Source organism: Fusarium poae, chromosome 2, assembly GCF_019609905.1.
Source record: "Fusarium poae strain DAOMC 252244 chromosome 2, whole genome shotgun sequence".
In the NCBI taxonomy this organism is placed as follows: domain Eukaryota; kingdom Fungi; phylum Ascomycota; class Sordariomycetes; order Hypocreales; family Nectriaceae; genus Fusarium; species Fusarium poae.
The window spans coordinates 5,698,309-5,714,380 of record NC_058400.1 but is presented as its reverse complement, the minus strand read 5'-3'; the positions used below and the strand labels follow the sequence as shown (position 1 = coordinate 5,714,380).

Sequence of the window (16,072 nt, the reverse complement as noted above, 5' to 3'; positions counted from 1 at the left end):
GTAAAGACAAGGCCCATCCTTGAGCAGTCAACTTTAGCATGAAAACTCTGTTAGTAATTTTGACAGCTGCGAAATTTCAGGATCGTTCCTTTCAACAAACAACGCCAACTAACAAGCTGCCTGCATGATTAGACTTTGTTCCCCTGCGTTCTAACGTTGACATGTGCCGTCGAGAACAATCATTCTGCGGCGTGGCGCTTAGGTCGGCATGAAGGGAGCAAGGGACGGAAAGGCCAAACATGCGTAAGAGGGAACTTTGAGGTGCTGATAACAACTGTAGTTGTCTTCGGTCCGCTCCCGATCCCTGTTAGACTGGGAGCTTTCGTGGGGGTGCCGGCTGGGCAAAAGCTTAAGGGACTCATCATACGATCAAACGGCTCCTTGTCGGATTCTAGACTAGCTCCTTGTACAAGTTCTAGACTCTCAGCTGCCGAATCTTGTCTACCTACGCTTAAACTCTGAATCTTCCCATCAAGTTGGATTCCGCAGGGTCTTTTTCTCTTTAATTTATTGATTAATTTATTTCTGGACATCGAATTGCACAGACATTGGACCGACTATTGTTTAAGTTCAGCTAACGGTTTAATCTCACGGCTGGCTTTAGATCCCTGACAGCGTCTACCAATCAACAACCATTTTTTAGTACAAATTATTGAACTTCCACTTTGGACATTCGTAACTGCAAGCACAGAAAAGCCTCACCGATGGTTCAGATTTTCCGACATTTTCCATCACCAACGACCTTCATCTCTGTGAAATTGCCAAAGCAAGGTGCTTAAATGAGCTTGAATATCTGATTGGCTTACAAACCAATTGTTGTTCCTGCAGATTTGCTTTTTCTGCTTTCCCAGACACGGTTTCCTCCGTACCTACCTATCAATAGGCGATAAAAAAGGCTTTGAGACACTGTTATCTGTAGCTTATTGAGCAACAAACTAAAGCTTCAGCCGCAAAGCCTCCCCCACGATTATCACCATGATACCCTCCCTCCGCACCATCGACGAATTCAGTCACCTTGCCTTCGATTTCATCATAGTCGGTGGCGGAACAGCCGGTCTTGCAGTTGCTGCCAGACTCGCCGAGTCCAATGCGTCATACACTATCGGTGTAATTGAAGCAGGAGGAGTAGTTCAAAATGATCCCGACATTGATATCCCTGGTCACTACGGCCGTTCCTTAGGAGGATCCTATGATTGGCAGCTTGAAACAACACCTCAGAAGGGTCTTGGTGGTCGGGTTCTTCCGTGGCCCCGCGGAAAGGTGCTGGGAGGGACCAGCGCCCTGAACTACATGGCCTGGAACCGCGCTAGTAGGGATGATTATGATGCGTGGGAGGCTTTGGGGAATGAGGGTTGGGGATGGGATGGTCTCTTGTGAGTACCCTCAAGGGGATTATCATTAAAGTGCTGTGCTAATTTACAAAGGCCTTTCTTCAAACGGTCCGAGACGTTTCATCCGCCGACTCAAAAAACCCAGAACGAGCATGAGATATCTCATGATGCAGACACTTTGGGTGATTCAGGCCCTATACAAATCTCTTATCCGACAGATTACTCGTCTTCACACAGCCTCTGGCACCGCACTCTCAATAGTTTAGGCGTTCAAACCAACGCTGCCCATCTCGGCGGCTCAAACGTCGGTGTCTGGACGTGCATCAACGCTGTTGACCCCTCATCTGCTCGTCGATCCTATGCAGTGGACTACTGTGCATCTCACCCGCATAACTTGCACATCTTAACCAACGCAACGGTAAACGAGATCATCATTAGTGAAGACAAGGTAGCTACTGGGGTTCTTTTCGCCTATCACGGTGAAGAGTATGCCGTTTCCGTTTCGCGGGAGATCATCCTTTCAGCTGGGAGTGTCAAGTCACCGCAGATCTTGGAGCTTTCAGGAATTGGAAATCCCGAAGTTCTTGAGAGGGCCGGGGTACCTGTCAAGGTTGAGAGTCCGTATGTGGGCGAGAATCTCCAGGAGCACATCAGTATGTATCATCATTCTAATGGGGTACTATCGACTGACGTGATTGTTTAGTGCTCGCGACGATCTTTGAAGTCGATCCTTCGCTCGCGAACCGTGACGATTTGCAAAAAGACGAAAAGCTTACTTTAGCTGCACGTGAACAATATGCTCAAACTGCAGACGGGCCCCTTACTGTTTTGCCTGTGTCCCTTTGTTACGTGCCACTGGCACATTTCGTTCCCAAAGAGACTCTTTCCTCCCTACATGCTGACGCAGACCACGTTTCTGAGTTTGACGCTGATAAACACGACATTCTCGCTCATCGACTGAATGGTAACTGTAAACTAGGCCAGATCGAGTACATCTTCGACCTTGGAAATTGGAACCCATATTTCCAAGGTGAGGAGGGCAAGAAGTACGGGACTATGCTACAGATCCTTCAATATCCTTTTAGTGTTGGCTCCATCCATATCGGCCCTTCTCGCCCTGGATCCACGCCGGCAGAGCAGTCACCTGATATCGATCCCAAGTATTATGAAGATACACACGGAAAACTCGACATGGAAGTCATGAAGCATTGCCTGCAGTTCGTTCAGAAAATTGTGAATACAGAGCCTTTGTCCAATATCATTCATGCACCTGCCTCTCCCACAGCCGCAGCTTACATGGATGACAAGCTCATGGACGAATGGATCACTCAGAATACAATCACTGACTGGCACCCTGTCGGAACTTGTGCCATGGGTGGACGTGCAGGCATCGAGGGTGGTGTTGTCGACGAGAGGCTTCGTGTCTATGGTGTTAAGGGACTAAGGGTAGTTGATGCAAGCATCATGCCTCTACAGATCAGTGCACATATTCAAGCAACAGTGTACGCCATCGCGGAAAAGGCAGCACACATGATCATTGAAGACGCCAGAAGTGAAGATATGGCGCGAGGAGAGTTCTGGAGACAGCAAGCAAGACTTTAGACGACCCGTCGGTGACAAATTTACATTATCCTCGGCTGTTCATTCGTGGTGGCTGCGAAGCCACGACCGTACTATCGCCCCAATGGCCTCTGGCTGATGATGCGCCGACAAGTGTCCCGCTTCATCAACAGCATAAAGTGCCAAACGATTGTTCCCCTTCCAGAAGCCTCCTCTTTTGGCGTCCCAGCCCTCAGTGTTTGACGTTAATTCTCCATCCTCGTAGTGCCAGGGGTTGTATCTAAGGTTGCGGTACAGTTCCTGTCCTCCCCATGGCTGGTTTTCTAGCACGCTCATTTGTCCTGGTGTGTTGCTGCGATTGTTAGCCGTTGAAGTCGACCTTTGTATCTTTATCAAGAACTCACATGATAATGTCATTATTGCCGTTTATGAAGAGGACTGATATGTTGGTGTTGTCCAAGATCCAGGTCAACTCTCGAGTGACAGGCAAATGAATGTTTTCAGCCTGATCCCATCGCTTGTTGGTGTCGAGATCGATTAGATCAAAGGGAAAGCTTTTGAACCCAAGCTTTTCTTGAACCCAACGTTGGTTCAAAAACTTCCATGTAGGTCCGTGGTCGAGATTAGAGCACATGGGGGGTTCTTCGCAAGGATGTCGATCTAGTCCAAAGTCAGTACACGTCCTTATGGTTTTCGTCTTTTATGCTCTCTCCACCATTCATACAGGGGACAAAACAGGCGTACTCACCATCGTAGGGGTCCCAGCCTCCTTTTTTGACACCATCCAGGAAATATTCGCCAATGGTCTCTTCACAGACTTCATTAGCGGCTTTACACTCAGGAATGTCATAAGACTCCCGGCATCGTATGGCCAGTTTTTCACACTCTGGCATCGCTGCAGCCATGGTAGAACATGCTGTATCATTCATCAGCGGCGCTTTGCGACCATCTTTGGCCCAGTCCTTGCAGAAAAAGTCATAGTAACCGAGAAACTGGCGCGTTGCGTCTATGTAGCCATCCACGATGATTGCAGACGAGATGTTGATGCGTGGCTCAACGCCGAGCCTCTCGTTGTTCTGTTCTTGGGAGGCAATGTGTTGTGTGTAGCCTGTCACGTAATGGCCGCCCATTGATTCACCAGTGATATGCCAAGGTCGACCTCCGAGTTCGGGAAAGACGTATTGAGAAAAGATTGAGAGGAAAGAGTGCACATCGCGAGCACCTTGTTCAAGGCTAACAGCAATATCATCACGATCTGTGATTTCCGAGAAACCAACACCTACTGGTTGACTGAGAAGGGTGAGTTAAATCTCAAGGTCAATGGAAGAGTACTCACTCGATGTAGACAACGTTGGCATGATCGGTCCAAGAATATTCTAAACGACGAGTTGAATTCCCATCTCGATTGACGACACAAGGTCCACTGCCCATGAAGAGACCCATCTCTCCAGCTGCACCAGGCCCACTGGGAAGACTGCATTAGCTAGGGTTGGCTTGTTGCAGATGATGACTTACCCGCTCATCCACAGTAACAAAGGGTCAGTCTGGGGTTTATTGCGACTTTCAAAGTACCCTGGGAGCATTAACTACGCAACTTGGATATTTCAGTGTATACGTACAAAAGAACATTGACTTGTCAGCCGTGACATTGACAGTACCTGTCCATTGTCGTGACCCAGCATCGCAGAGATGGGAGGATTGCTCACGGAGGGTGAAGAATGGCTTGGAAGTTATTCCATCTGTCAATGGTTTCTGTTCCTGACACGTAACATGGCCAATTGTTGTCGCCAAGGCCAGTGACGCGACGTATTTCGCAAGCCACATCTTCGCGTCTTCAATATTTAGATGTTTCATCAACGAAATTACTAATCGTTCTTTGTCCAACGAGATTAGTGGATAGCATAGTGGGACTCTATTCCATAAATAGTAATGATGACTTTTCTGACATGGTAGTACGCTTACCCTGCATTGTCTCTAAATTGTAGAATATGTCAACTTGGGCAGATTTTCCCTAACATACGTGATTAATATAACGAATTATAGAAATAATTATTAATTCCTTTTTCCTGTTCTTTACATGTACAGCATATAATTCTTTACAAAACGTGGCTAACGTGTGTCGTTACCCCCATATCTGCAAGTCTCATTTCGCAAGATACTGACAACTGACATGCAGCCGCAAAATGATGTGTGGCTTTCATCTCTATCCCAAAAGACAAAGAGAATCTACCATAGTTTCTCCTGGACTGGATCTTGAGGCCTTTCCTTCTATTTCGCTATATTTTATAAATTCATCCAGTTTGACTAGACTAGGTATGATTTGGATGGATAAGAAGCGGTGAGTTGGCACTTTAACCCAGTCGTGACGTCATCTCATCCGAGACAAAATATGGCCTCTTGGGCCTCAATGAGGTGAGCGGGAACCAAAGTGAGACAGCTGATCAAGCTGACGCGATTCATCAAAGATCACCTGAGAAGGCTAATCTCATAACTAAAACAACCTAACCATTTCGTTCATGCCAAAAGGCCAAAGATGTTGACATTATTGTTATTTCACATACACTACCTAACCTTTGGATAGTCTGTTGGAAACGAGAATAAGAGACCAAGTGAAACATCCAAGTTACCGTGGGTGTCACAGATAACATCCAGGGTCACTCGCTACCTTCAGTTTGCCACTGTTTGCCTGTCTGTTTGTCTGTTGTTGCCTGGTCGCGTCGTTCAAACATGAGATGATGAGTTGGAAGATAGTTTATGGCAGATTCTCGTTTGTGAAAACACAATTCTTTTGATATTTTTGTCCAGAGTTGAACTATGTATCATGATCATACATGTTGAAATTAGCCGTAACTAGCAGAACGAGCTAGATAATAGGTCTCATGCGGTGGCACAAAGATGGGAAAAAGTAAATGACAGAAGTTGTGATTGCTCAAATTCCTGCCACTAAGAAAAACACAAGCGTACGGGCACCCGCAGTAGTCCCATCTTTTTTTTTTCCCTCTACGGAACTGGCGGAAATATGGGCCGCCTTGTCATGGGTCTCGTCTCATTCATTCACTCCCTCCTTTCAGCCAGTTAGTCACTCGCTCCAACAGCCACACTTTGTTTGTTCTTCATACATCTATCACAAATCAGTAGTAACCATCATCTTACAAGAGCCCAGAGAGACTAGCAATGCTTTCAGTTCTTGCTCTAATATCCTATACCCCTTGACAGCGTTTACTGTCCGATAAAGGACCTCTTTGTTGGCACTTTGCCGTCAACGTACTGTCAGGTACCATTTCAGCGCTACTGTTATCCTTTGTCCTGACTCTTTGTCAACACACTTGATCATATATCATCTCATGCCCGTCTTGGCGTCCACGCTGAAGAATAACTCACCTACACGGACCTCAACTGATCTCATTTTGGGACCTTTAATACGTTATCAATAAGCATCTCGAAACCGCTTCGATTCTCATGTTTTCCCAAGCAATACCCAACTATCAACAACACATCATGTTTATCCAAGGTATGTCCTTCCCAAACAACGTGAGAACTTTGATCTAACACAAATTCAGACCAACACACTTATGCTGCTTTAACAAACACGCTCTACGAAGGTAAGACAAATCTAATCACGAGAGACTTGACTAATCATATGAAACTACAGACGATGATGACTTCTACAAAGACGCTGTACGAGCAGCTATAGAAAGCCACAACCTACATAACGATACATGCGAAGTCACTTTCCGACTCAAATACCAGCTCACATATGGGGGTCCTTGGTATTATACCTGGCTCGAAGAAAAAGAGCTTCAACAAGTAATGCCGATCGTGGTGCTAGCCTACTGGAAAAACCTCGGAGGCCGATGCCAAACAACACAATTCCTCAAGTACCACGTGTTGAGGGTCCTGCAGGAGGAAAAACGACAGTACAAAGTACAATGGATAGGCTATAGCGAAGAAGAGTATTCATGGGAGACCAAGAAGAAAATCAACGATATCTGTCCTTGGGCTGTGCTGGCGTGGAAGACTCGGGACGGGGATTAGGGCGGGGAAATCTTTGCGGGCGATTGGCGCACAAAAAATGGGCTGATTTTATTTGACATTTTCGGAGTTGAAGCGGGCATAGACTTTTGTTAGCGTCGTTACTACACTAGATACACTGATCAGTGTATACTACTGCATTTGTATGATTTCAGCTATTCACAATAATAACTTGACACTTTGTACTACTGAACATGTGCCATATACATGTGAAGGACAGTGATTATGCGCATTGACAGTGGTGCAGTGATGGATGTTGGTTTGGTACCAACGTGATCCAGATGGGTACGAGATGTGTGAATCGATGATCCTTGATCCTTGATCGAGTGAAACCTGCTATAAGTGTATAACAAGACACGACAGAGTAGAGCAAATACCAATAAACTCACCTTTGAGCTGCTTTCAACATACCATGACCGAATTAGAAAACCCCGATAAGCCTACGCAGTCCGACAAACCCAGCAAGGTCGAAGGGTTTGCCGTTGTACAACAGTCTACGGAACTAGTCGAGATTACTAGGGTTGAGAAGCCTGATGACACTAAAAAGCCTGCTGAACCAGAAGAGACAGATAGACGAAGAGAGCGCCGTGAGCCGCAAGACATGTCAGAGTCGGAAGACATGTCAGAACCGAGAGTGTCTATGAAAGACGATAGGCCTGTTAGACCACAAAAGTCTGGTAAAACTCACAAGTCTGACAAAGCTCACAAGTGTGACAAAGCTCACAAGTGTGACAAAACTCACAAGTCTGGGAAAACTGAAAGATCTGGCAAGTGCGGCAAGTCTGAAAAGACCAAACGATCCAGCAAGGCTAGGCACCCTGGATTCTTTGACTCGATCCGTACGGCAGCAACAAAAAAGTTTATCAGGGATGAAGAGTCAAGACTGAAAAGCACCAATTCCAAGCTCGATGAGAAGAAGACAAAGCAGGAAGATCTCAAGGAGAAAAAGCTTCAAGAACCAAGGCTGAAATTGACAAGCTCGACAAAGAAATAAAAGAGTTGAAAAAAGAACAAAAGATGAGCAAAACATATATTGAAGGCCTCCAGGGGGGTTTAAAAAATGGCCAAAAGCTCCTAAGTACTTGATTTTGATAGTCTAAAAAGGCCAGCGATAGAACCACCCGTATGAAAAACACTAATGGGAGTGAATCAGAAATCACTGTAGTTCGGGAACGGTGGTAAGACATGGGAAATGGACTAGAGAGTGAATCAGGATACTATTAAGCACATGCAATGTTTATAAACCAGAACCTCCCTACCTGTACATCGCATGTCTCCAATCAAAGCCAGAAGAAACACAAGTTTGCGGGCATAACTACACCCAGTTTAAGATTCACCCAGCCCATGCTCACAGTTCACAACCATAATCTCAAGAAAAAAGGTTGTTGACAAAACAAAGGCCAAGCTCAAAAAGGTCAAGGCTAAGATACAGGATCTTGAAAGACAGCGCGACGGAATGATTGAGAAGGAGAAAGTACTTAAAAACGAGATTGAAAAGGCGAAAGGGTCACTGGAAGAGGCTGTAAAATCATTAATGCATTAAAACTGCCATATAAACAAGAAAACAATAACTCGGAACACTCGTTTAATGCTAGCAGAGAAAGTAAAAGTCTGCGGCAAGGGGTTAAGATAAGTTGAAGAAGATATGGAATGCCGGCCTGTTTACCCCGAATCTGTATCGTCCGCCATCAACTTTGTGTCTGCTGATCACCTCCTTCTCATTCAGATAGATTCGGTTTTACACAGTGCTTTCAAAGCAGCTGGGAGATCTGATTCACGACTGTCGTCTGGGCCGAACCCGCGGTCCAGGAGGTATTTGGTGTATCGTCTGTTACCACTAGCAACGGCATAATAAAGGAGTCCTTCACCATCTTTGTCCTTTGCCTGTTTTAAATCCGATACCAAGTCTGATAAAGAGATCGCAAGGTCTGTCTTTCCGAAAGTCACAGCTTCCATTATCGGACAGCGACCATGCCATCCAGCTATGATAGGGTTTACCCCGGCTTTGAGAAGAATGTCTAATGCCTCGTCGTTGTTATTCAATACTGCGCGTCTCAGCGCCTCAGCTCCCAGAGACCCATCTTGGTCATTTTGAAAAACACCATTTTCGATAAACGTCTTCAAAATGTCATGGCGGGCCTCGTGTACAGCTGTGATCAAAGACGTGTGGTATCCTGGCCCTGGCTCGTCCAAACGAGCACCGAATTTTACTAATGCTTGGGCAATTTGGAAATCACCTCTAGAAATAGCTAGAGATAAAGGTCGAGTATTTGCGTATGATAGAGCGTCTGGTTTTGCCCCCCGTGCAAGAACGAGCTCGACGACGTCGAGATTTCGTGTGAAAACAGCAACATACATAATGCTGTCAGCGTAGGTATTGGAATAATTTATGTCGGCTCCTCTATCGAGCAGGAACTTCATGGCTTCTAGGCTTTGGCCCTCGACAGCCTTGGTCAAGGGGGTCTTGTCATCGTAGTCCTTGCGATGGATATTGGCGCCATGTTCAAGAGACGTTTGCATCACCTGAAGGTTTCCATTGTAGGCACCCCAGAGGAGAGCTTTGCATAACTTTTTTGCATCTCTATCATAGAGACACCAATTGAGGATATGATAGAACCGTCGATTGACTCTGCAGAGAGCGTTCAAAACATTGGGCTGATGCAGATGCTCCGCGATACACTCGACTATCTCTGTTGGTAGATTCTGGAAGAACATGGCCTGTTTAGTTAATCTGGATATATGATCGAGGCAAGAGGAACATATGATTCATTTAATGACTGATAATAGACTTACGTGAGAACTTAGACTCGAATCCTGGCGTAGGCTGAGCCTTTCCGTCTAATTCTGCTGCGCCTCTTATAATGAAGCCTCGTAAGCGCCGCTTACTCCATCAAAGTTACATCCCATTCAAGATACCGCTCATAAAATTAATATATAAGCATATATATCGATGGCTGCCGGTGATTCGCATAGCAATTCCCATTTACAAGGTTGATGCTCGACTACAGGATATGAGTGGCATGCAGGCTCTATACGGCAGCCCTGGCCTTCTTCAGGCATTCTGGACCCTTCGTTGATTGATTTTACACATCCTTCGTTATGTTATACTGTCTGGCACAATCTTCCTTTTTACGCACAATACTACTCCGCCTCATCAAAATTGCAGGTATTTACCATTAGTGCGCCTGAATGTGACAAGAGTGATAGTACACATGTTTGGCAGAAACCTGACAAATGAAACTGCGTTCTCGTTGACGGTTCTCTCAAGCCGATATAGTGTTATTGAAATTTATTTCAATTCATTTGTAGACGTATAAGCTATAGATACCTAGGATATGAATGAAATCTATAGCCCGAGACTCGCAATCCCTGCCTACACCACTAGTGATTGACTGACATCATTTTGCGAATCTGAGTTGGATTCCGCTGAGAACGATTGCGTTTAACCTCCCTGTTGCTTTTTCCTCAATTCCTCCTCCTCTAGCCTCTTCCTTTCGATACACTTCTCACATGAAGTAGACGGAAGGGTATAGTCATGCCAATTTTCGGTCGGTCTGCACTCTGCTGTCCCTACTTTAACACACACGATGGTCATTGGTGTTGTGCAAATGGGTTGGGCGCATTCAGCACACCAATACTTCGTCCAGTAGATTTGGCACATGTTTGGGCTGTTTATGGTTGCTAATCGTGTCCTGTAATGGAAAATACGTCAAGGTAGTTGAAGGTGTCTTGGGAGAATAAAGTTGAGCGATAAATTGAACCCAATTTATATATTTTTAATACTACCAATCTGAGGGGAACTATGTATCATACGCATGACTATTCTGTGATTTGTTAATGAAAGTAAGAAGGTGTAGTGAAAGAATACCCTGTTCCACACTGAATGGTATCAATAGACTTTCCTAATGTTTATATCTTCGAGTTCTAAAGAGAAAGCGATGTATCAGAGGCTCCTACTGTATCTTATAATTCTTATCTACTTGCGACCCCGTTGCATACCGAGGCACAGATAGGTCATGTGACGCTACATGCCCAACGACTAGGTATATGGTAGGGAGAGGATGATATCAGTGACCAGAAAATCGAATTGTCTTTGAGTATTACTATACTATCTGGACTTGATTGGAACCATGTGATGGATTTTATGGATTATTCGCCTTTCCCTCATCCTCCTTCTTCTTCCGGGCCTTTTCAAGTACCGCTTGCTTCTTCATCCTCTCTTTTTCTCTCCTCGGCCCACTCCTGTTCCAATCTCAGATCCTCGCATTTGTCACACTCATCAGGTACATTGCCCTGTCGAGAGTAGTCTCCTTTACGAGATGGCATGGTTTATATCGACCGGCGCATTCGTACTCTGACCTGTCCAGCGACTGAAGGCCACCGCATTTGCACCAATTCTGGTAGATATCAACTATACACATAACGAAATATCTTGTGGGTATTTGTGTGTTGAAATACGCTTGGGTATGTTTTTTGTAAAGAAGGAGAAGGCAAGTTGCAGCTTAGCCTCGACATTATATATCTATGCGCCGACTCTCAATTGCAAGGGTTTAAGAGACTAGAACTTCGTTTTGAAATCTAGTAGGTATTCAGTGAACGTATGCTGTATGCCACCGTGAGAGTCTGGCGAATGAGCTTTCAACAGATGCTTTCCCTCTTCTACCCGCCCCTTCGTTCTTCGTTCTAGTCTCTTCAACTTTCTAATTGAATACACGGTGTCCATGATACTGTTTTACAGCTAGTGCCCTTCAGCTCGTACGCTTTATAACTTTTAAAAAAATCAATCGTGTATCACTGGAGATCACGTCACTTTCCAAGACTATAAGATCTCCTATTTCTAGTTCTCTTACTCAGTGGGTCTGTTGCACCGCAAGCTTCTATAATGCTAAACTGGTGGGCTTTCTATCTTATGTCTTGGGCTATTGTTTTGTAGGACAGGCTTGACGATCATTCTCAAAAGTAATGAGCTTGTCGCAGTTGCATCACTTGATTTGCACATATTGTGATTCGATTTGGTTATTATGTTGGATCTTAAATGTCGCTATATCTGCGTCGGTGGTTCCAATGTAGGGATAGGCCGATGTTTAATGAAAGTAGCTCCTGAGAATGGCCATTGTAGCGGTTTATCCATGAGTACTCTTCTAGTCTATTCAAAAGCTCTGCTGGAACTGATCAGACATCGCTCAAAGACAGTCTGAGTAATGGGATCTATGTATGGGCTGTTCTTTTGTGCGCGTGGCTGCTCAATTACCTGCTTTATCGGGGTTCCTCGCGTCAAGAAGTACATATGAACCCTTGTACCTTTTTGCTTTTGAAAGTAGGCTTTGTTTCTAGCGTTCGTGATTCGGTGGTTTCCGTTATATTCTGATGTGCCAAAATCGCCCAGTAATAGCCACTGTGATATGTAAGCATGATTGTTATTTACCTAGTCAGCAGGAACTTGAACTGTACCAAGACCGTGACTTGTAGAATTCGGCTGACAAGTTATGCTTCGACCTTCTTCCATGAACGTGTTACTGTCTTTGATCAAGAGCGAATTCAGTTTACATGCTCCGCCGCAAAACAGGGCTGAGTTTTTAGTGAATCCTGTTGTGGGCGTTAGTGCTTACTTCCCAGCCTCAATGAGGGGCCTCACGGAGCAAGAGAGATATCTGACTGTACCAGTGCCAGAACGGTCAGGACAGCGAGATTATCCGGCTTGTCTCGGGGAACAGTGGTAACATTGGAGGGACTCGGTTATGCAAAGGATCCTTTCTTCGCCCACAACCGACTCCATTGATGACAAGAACCCGAACCATTCATTAATTTTCACTCAATTCCAACGTCACCACGTCTTCCATCTTCTCCAATACTTGTTTCTTTGAAGGAAAGAAAAAAATGTCGCAAGATAAACAGAATCCAGTAGTTCTTTTCGTGCATGGTGCGTGGCATCAGCCAAAGCATTACTCTCTTCTTATCGCATCCATCCAGAGACAAGGCTTCACCGTCATCGCTCCAACCTTGGCCTCGGCTGGGTACGATGACTCAATTGATGGGAAGGACTTGGATGACGACGTAAGAGCCATTCAAGATAAGATTACACCTTATATCGAGAGCGGGCGGAAGATCATCGCAGTGGGACACAGTTATGGTGCTGTACCGCTCCAGGCCGCTGTCGATGGATATACTAGGGGTGAACGAGAGAAGAAAGGACAGCAAGGTGGATTTGTGTCAGTGATATTCATTGCGCCGACGCCTGTCTTGCAGAAGGGTATTTCTATGTACGACTCGGTTGGAGGTCAGTATACGTCAGCTTGGTTTCATGATGTATCTGTGAGTTATGGCCCGTGCCATTTTATCTCGGTTCATCGATCTAATCCCCGTCACAGGATACACGCCTACCTCTGAAGAATGAGAAGCTAATGGAGGCTTTCTTTACTGATGTGGACAAGAGTGTCGCCGATGAAATAATCCCAACACTTTGCCATCAGAGTAAAGGTCCCTTTGAAGTTTCCGTTTCTTGTACGCCGGCGGACCTTAGCATTCCCAAAATATTGGTGTTGTGCAAGGATGATCCGATTTTCACCAAGGACATCCTGACTTTTGTTGCCGATAAATGGGGAGCAACAGTTTTGGAGATTGAGTCTGGACATAGCCCGCACTTGTCGGGGGTGCACAGGCAATGGATTGCTAATCTTGTCGCCACTGAGGCGGAGAAAGCATGAGGCGATTTTATAGTCTTCCGGAGAATACTGAGTCATAAATAGCACTGATTGAGCTAACATGAGGTTTGTGGTTACGAATGCGCAAGCCAGTAGGGGCACGTATGGCAGAATAAGAGTGGCGATTGCGAAAAAGAGTCCTTCTCTTGCGAGTGAATATACCTCCGTTTGTAAAAACGTCTGCGCGTCACTTCTCGGATCTCGGCATCTCGTCTCTAAAGCTGTCTTTCTTTGATGGCAATACTTTTGCCGCTTATCCGACATCCTCACAAAACTGAGAAGACACTTACTTCATTATTTGACTGTGGCTTTTGAAGTATCCAGCCAACATTGCCTATCTTTGATGCTGTGTACAGGGTCTCATCCCGACAGTGACAATTTCAGGATTAATGTTTCCCGAGCGCCAAGTAACGAGACAGCATAAATGGTCTATAACCCCCTAAATATCACGGCGACCTGCGCGCCTATCGGACCACTACAATAGGCATCCAGTTTGACCAGTATAATCTTTTGGACTCTCTGGCCCATAAGCAACCCAGCTGCCGTGATTCGCTGACAGTGGCACCTTATAATCAGAAATAAGCAATCAATCTGACAAAGACCTAAGTTCTTACTCACTTACCACTCACTCCCTTGTACACGTGACGTACCACGTCTATGAGAAAAGTTGTCTAATAAGACCAGCAATCCTAACGAAGTCACTACACTTGCAAGTTATCGGATGACCTGCAAGATGGCGATGGAAGATTGCCAGAATTTCCATCCGAACATTGTGGATCTGATATCTTCCTACAACATTCTTTCATCTTTGGCACCTTGGCTCTCAACACTTGACTTGCACAACTTCAGTTTGACAAGTCGATCCGCTTACACCTTTATACATCCTTCAAACACGATATTCGACTTTTTGTCTCGTCAATCACTTTGCGATGGACGTGGTCTTGCAGCTCGTCAAGCTTTCAAGGGCTCATACCACCGAAACCCCATACCTGGTCGATGGGATATCAACCCCCATCTTTCAAGCGACGAAGAGATTGAGGTATACCTTTACAACGTGAAATGTGATGAAGCAGGCGCTCTTCCCTGCATAAAGTGTGGCATCAATGTATGCGAAGAATGTCGATGCTATCCACGTGCAGCTCCCCCAACCGCTCGTCCCAACCGCCGACCACACTTGAGAGGGAATTTTGAGCTAGACAACATCATGTGTCTATGTGAGGAATGCGACAAAAAGACAGAGAAGGATATAAGTGAGCAATTCGTCAGCCACAGATGTGATTGCGATGTTTATACCCGGTGGATATGTGTTCGATGCGAGGATGAAGAGCGGAAGACGACAAAAAAGTATTTTGCAGAAAAGACACAAATGGAGTGGGACTGGATCGTTCGATACGACGTTGACTTTGGTGACGATTGTGAACCATCAAAGACGTTGCATGATCATGCTTTCGAGCGAGCTGTATGACCTTCGCAAAGCCTTTTGCATGATGAAAGATCGATACTAACATGTGGACTGAGTTCTGGTGTACGTGCGGTAGAACTGTATCACACATGACAGTACCACGATGCATCTGGTGCAGAAGACGACACTTACCTGAAACTGAGTGGCACCAGGAACAGCTGGAAATCGGTTCGAACAACCCATTCTTTGACAACGTAAGTGCGCGGTCTCTTATTCGGATCAGGCCGAGGTATCTAACATCTTGCTCCAGAATCCAAATTATCCTCGATGGGTGAGCGACAGTGACAACAAATACCCCAACCCATATCCTAGACTCGGCTATCGGGGCCAAACTGATGACGGTAGTGAAGAAAGGTGAAAGACTCGAAGCTATTACATGTGAGAATCGAGTCTATATCGGAGGATGACCAGTGATGCATTGTCGGATTCGATCTATGGCTGTCCACATTTACAGTGTATATTCTCTCGATAATTGTTGATGAAGCTCATCGATTCATCTAGGTAAATCGGCCAGGATTGACGTCTTGTTATAGATATTCGCGTTCAAATAGAATTATCAATCTCCAAATTATCTGCCAAGTTACACGAAGTTTTCCAAATTCCCCAGTTACGACCAACGTGGTACATCCCTAACTTCCATTATGCCGGAATCTTTCTGCCAAAATCCCCATCTGAAAAACAATGGTCGCTTCCCATGCTATCAACGGTCGTCTAGCATGACCTCTGGTGTCAGGAATCGATTGATTTAGCCTCTCACAATACTGCTCTTTGTGAGACACTGCCAGTACTCTCACAGTGATCACACTGGTGAACCTTCGTTATCAGCATACAGTTGGTTGCCAAAGTTGTCCCACAGAAATTGATGAACCTCTGCATTGTAGTACAATTTGTCTCGGCGTCCCTCCAAAGTTTTGGACAATTCATCACGATTTCCTCCAAAACGAAGCCCATCTAGACTTGTTGCTCTTGACAGGGCGACATAAATT

At 45.4% G+C, this 16,072-nt stretch overlaps 7 protein-coding genes across 7 annotated transcripts; 5 read left to right on the top strand and 2 right to left on the bottom strand.

The window, feature by feature from the left end:
* Positions 1-975: 975 nt before the first annotated feature.
* FPOAC1_005861 (uncharacterized protein) lies at positions 976-2,933 on the top strand (the record flags this gene model as incomplete). Its single annotated transcript, XM_044850374.1, has 3 exons — positions 976-1,373; positions 1,425-1,984; positions 2,035-2,933. 3 exons carry the CDS (start codon positions 976-978, stop codon positions 2,931-2,933), a joined length of 1,857 nt encoding a protein of 618 aa, XP_044709084.1.
* A 39-nt stretch (positions 2,934-2,972) lies between these two features.
* Positions 2,973-4,715, bottom strand: FPOAC1_005860 (uncharacterized protein; the record flags this gene model as incomplete). Its single annotated transcript, XM_044850373.1, has 6 exons — positions 2,973-3,243; positions 3,296-3,551; positions 3,640-4,181; positions 4,228-4,356; positions 4,407-4,464; positions 4,511-4,715. 6 exons carry the CDS (start codon positions 4,713-4,715, stop codon positions 2,973-2,975), a joined length of 1,461 nt encoding a protein of 486 aa, XP_044709083.1.
* Positions 4,716-6,389: 1,674 nt separating this feature from the next.
* On the top strand, positions 6,390-6,926 carry FPOAC1_005859 (uncharacterized protein; the record flags this gene model as incomplete). The annotated part of the gene is made up of 3 exons (XM_044850372.1): positions 6,390-6,402; positions 6,452-6,493; positions 6,544-6,926. The coding sequence occupies 3 exons, from the start codon at positions 6,390-6,392 to the stop codon at positions 6,924-6,926; spliced, it is 438 nt and encodes a 145-aa protein (XP_044709082.1).
* Positions 6,927-7,335: 409 nt separating this feature from the next.
* Positions 7,336-7,917, top strand: FPOAC1_005858 (uncharacterized protein; the record flags this gene model as incomplete). The annotated part of the gene is made up of 1 exon (XM_044850371.1): positions 7,336-7,917. The coding sequence occupies one exon, from the start codon at positions 7,336-7,338 to the stop codon at positions 7,915-7,917; it is 582 nt and encodes a 193-aa protein (XP_044709081.1).
* A 728-nt stretch (positions 7,918-8,645) lies between these two features.
* FPOAC1_005857 (uncharacterized protein) lies at positions 8,646-9,638 on the bottom strand (the record flags this gene model as incomplete). The annotated part of the gene is made up of 1 exon (XM_044850370.1): positions 8,646-9,638. The coding sequence occupies one exon, from the start codon at positions 9,636-9,638 to the stop codon at positions 8,646-8,648; it is 993 nt and encodes a 330-aa protein (XP_044709080.1).
* A 3,162-nt stretch (positions 9,639-12,800) lies between these two features.
* On the top strand, positions 12,801-13,627 carry FPOAC1_005856 (uncharacterized protein; the record flags this gene model as incomplete). The annotated part of the gene is made up of 2 exons (XM_044850369.1): positions 12,801-13,235; positions 13,292-13,627. The coding sequence occupies 2 exons, from the start codon at positions 12,801-12,803 to the stop codon at positions 13,625-13,627; spliced, it is 771 nt and encodes a 256-aa protein (XP_044709079.1).
* Positions 13,628-14,990: 1,363 nt separating this feature from the next.
* Positions 14,991-15,444, top strand: FPOAC1_005855 (uncharacterized protein; the record flags this gene model as incomplete). The annotated part of the gene is made up of 3 exons (XM_044850368.1): positions 14,991-15,083; positions 15,143-15,280; positions 15,337-15,444. 3 exons carry the CDS (start codon positions 14,991-14,993, stop codon positions 15,442-15,444), a joined length of 339 nt encoding a protein of 112 aa, XP_044709078.1.
* Between the last annotated feature and the right edge of the window lie 628 nt (positions 15,445-16,072).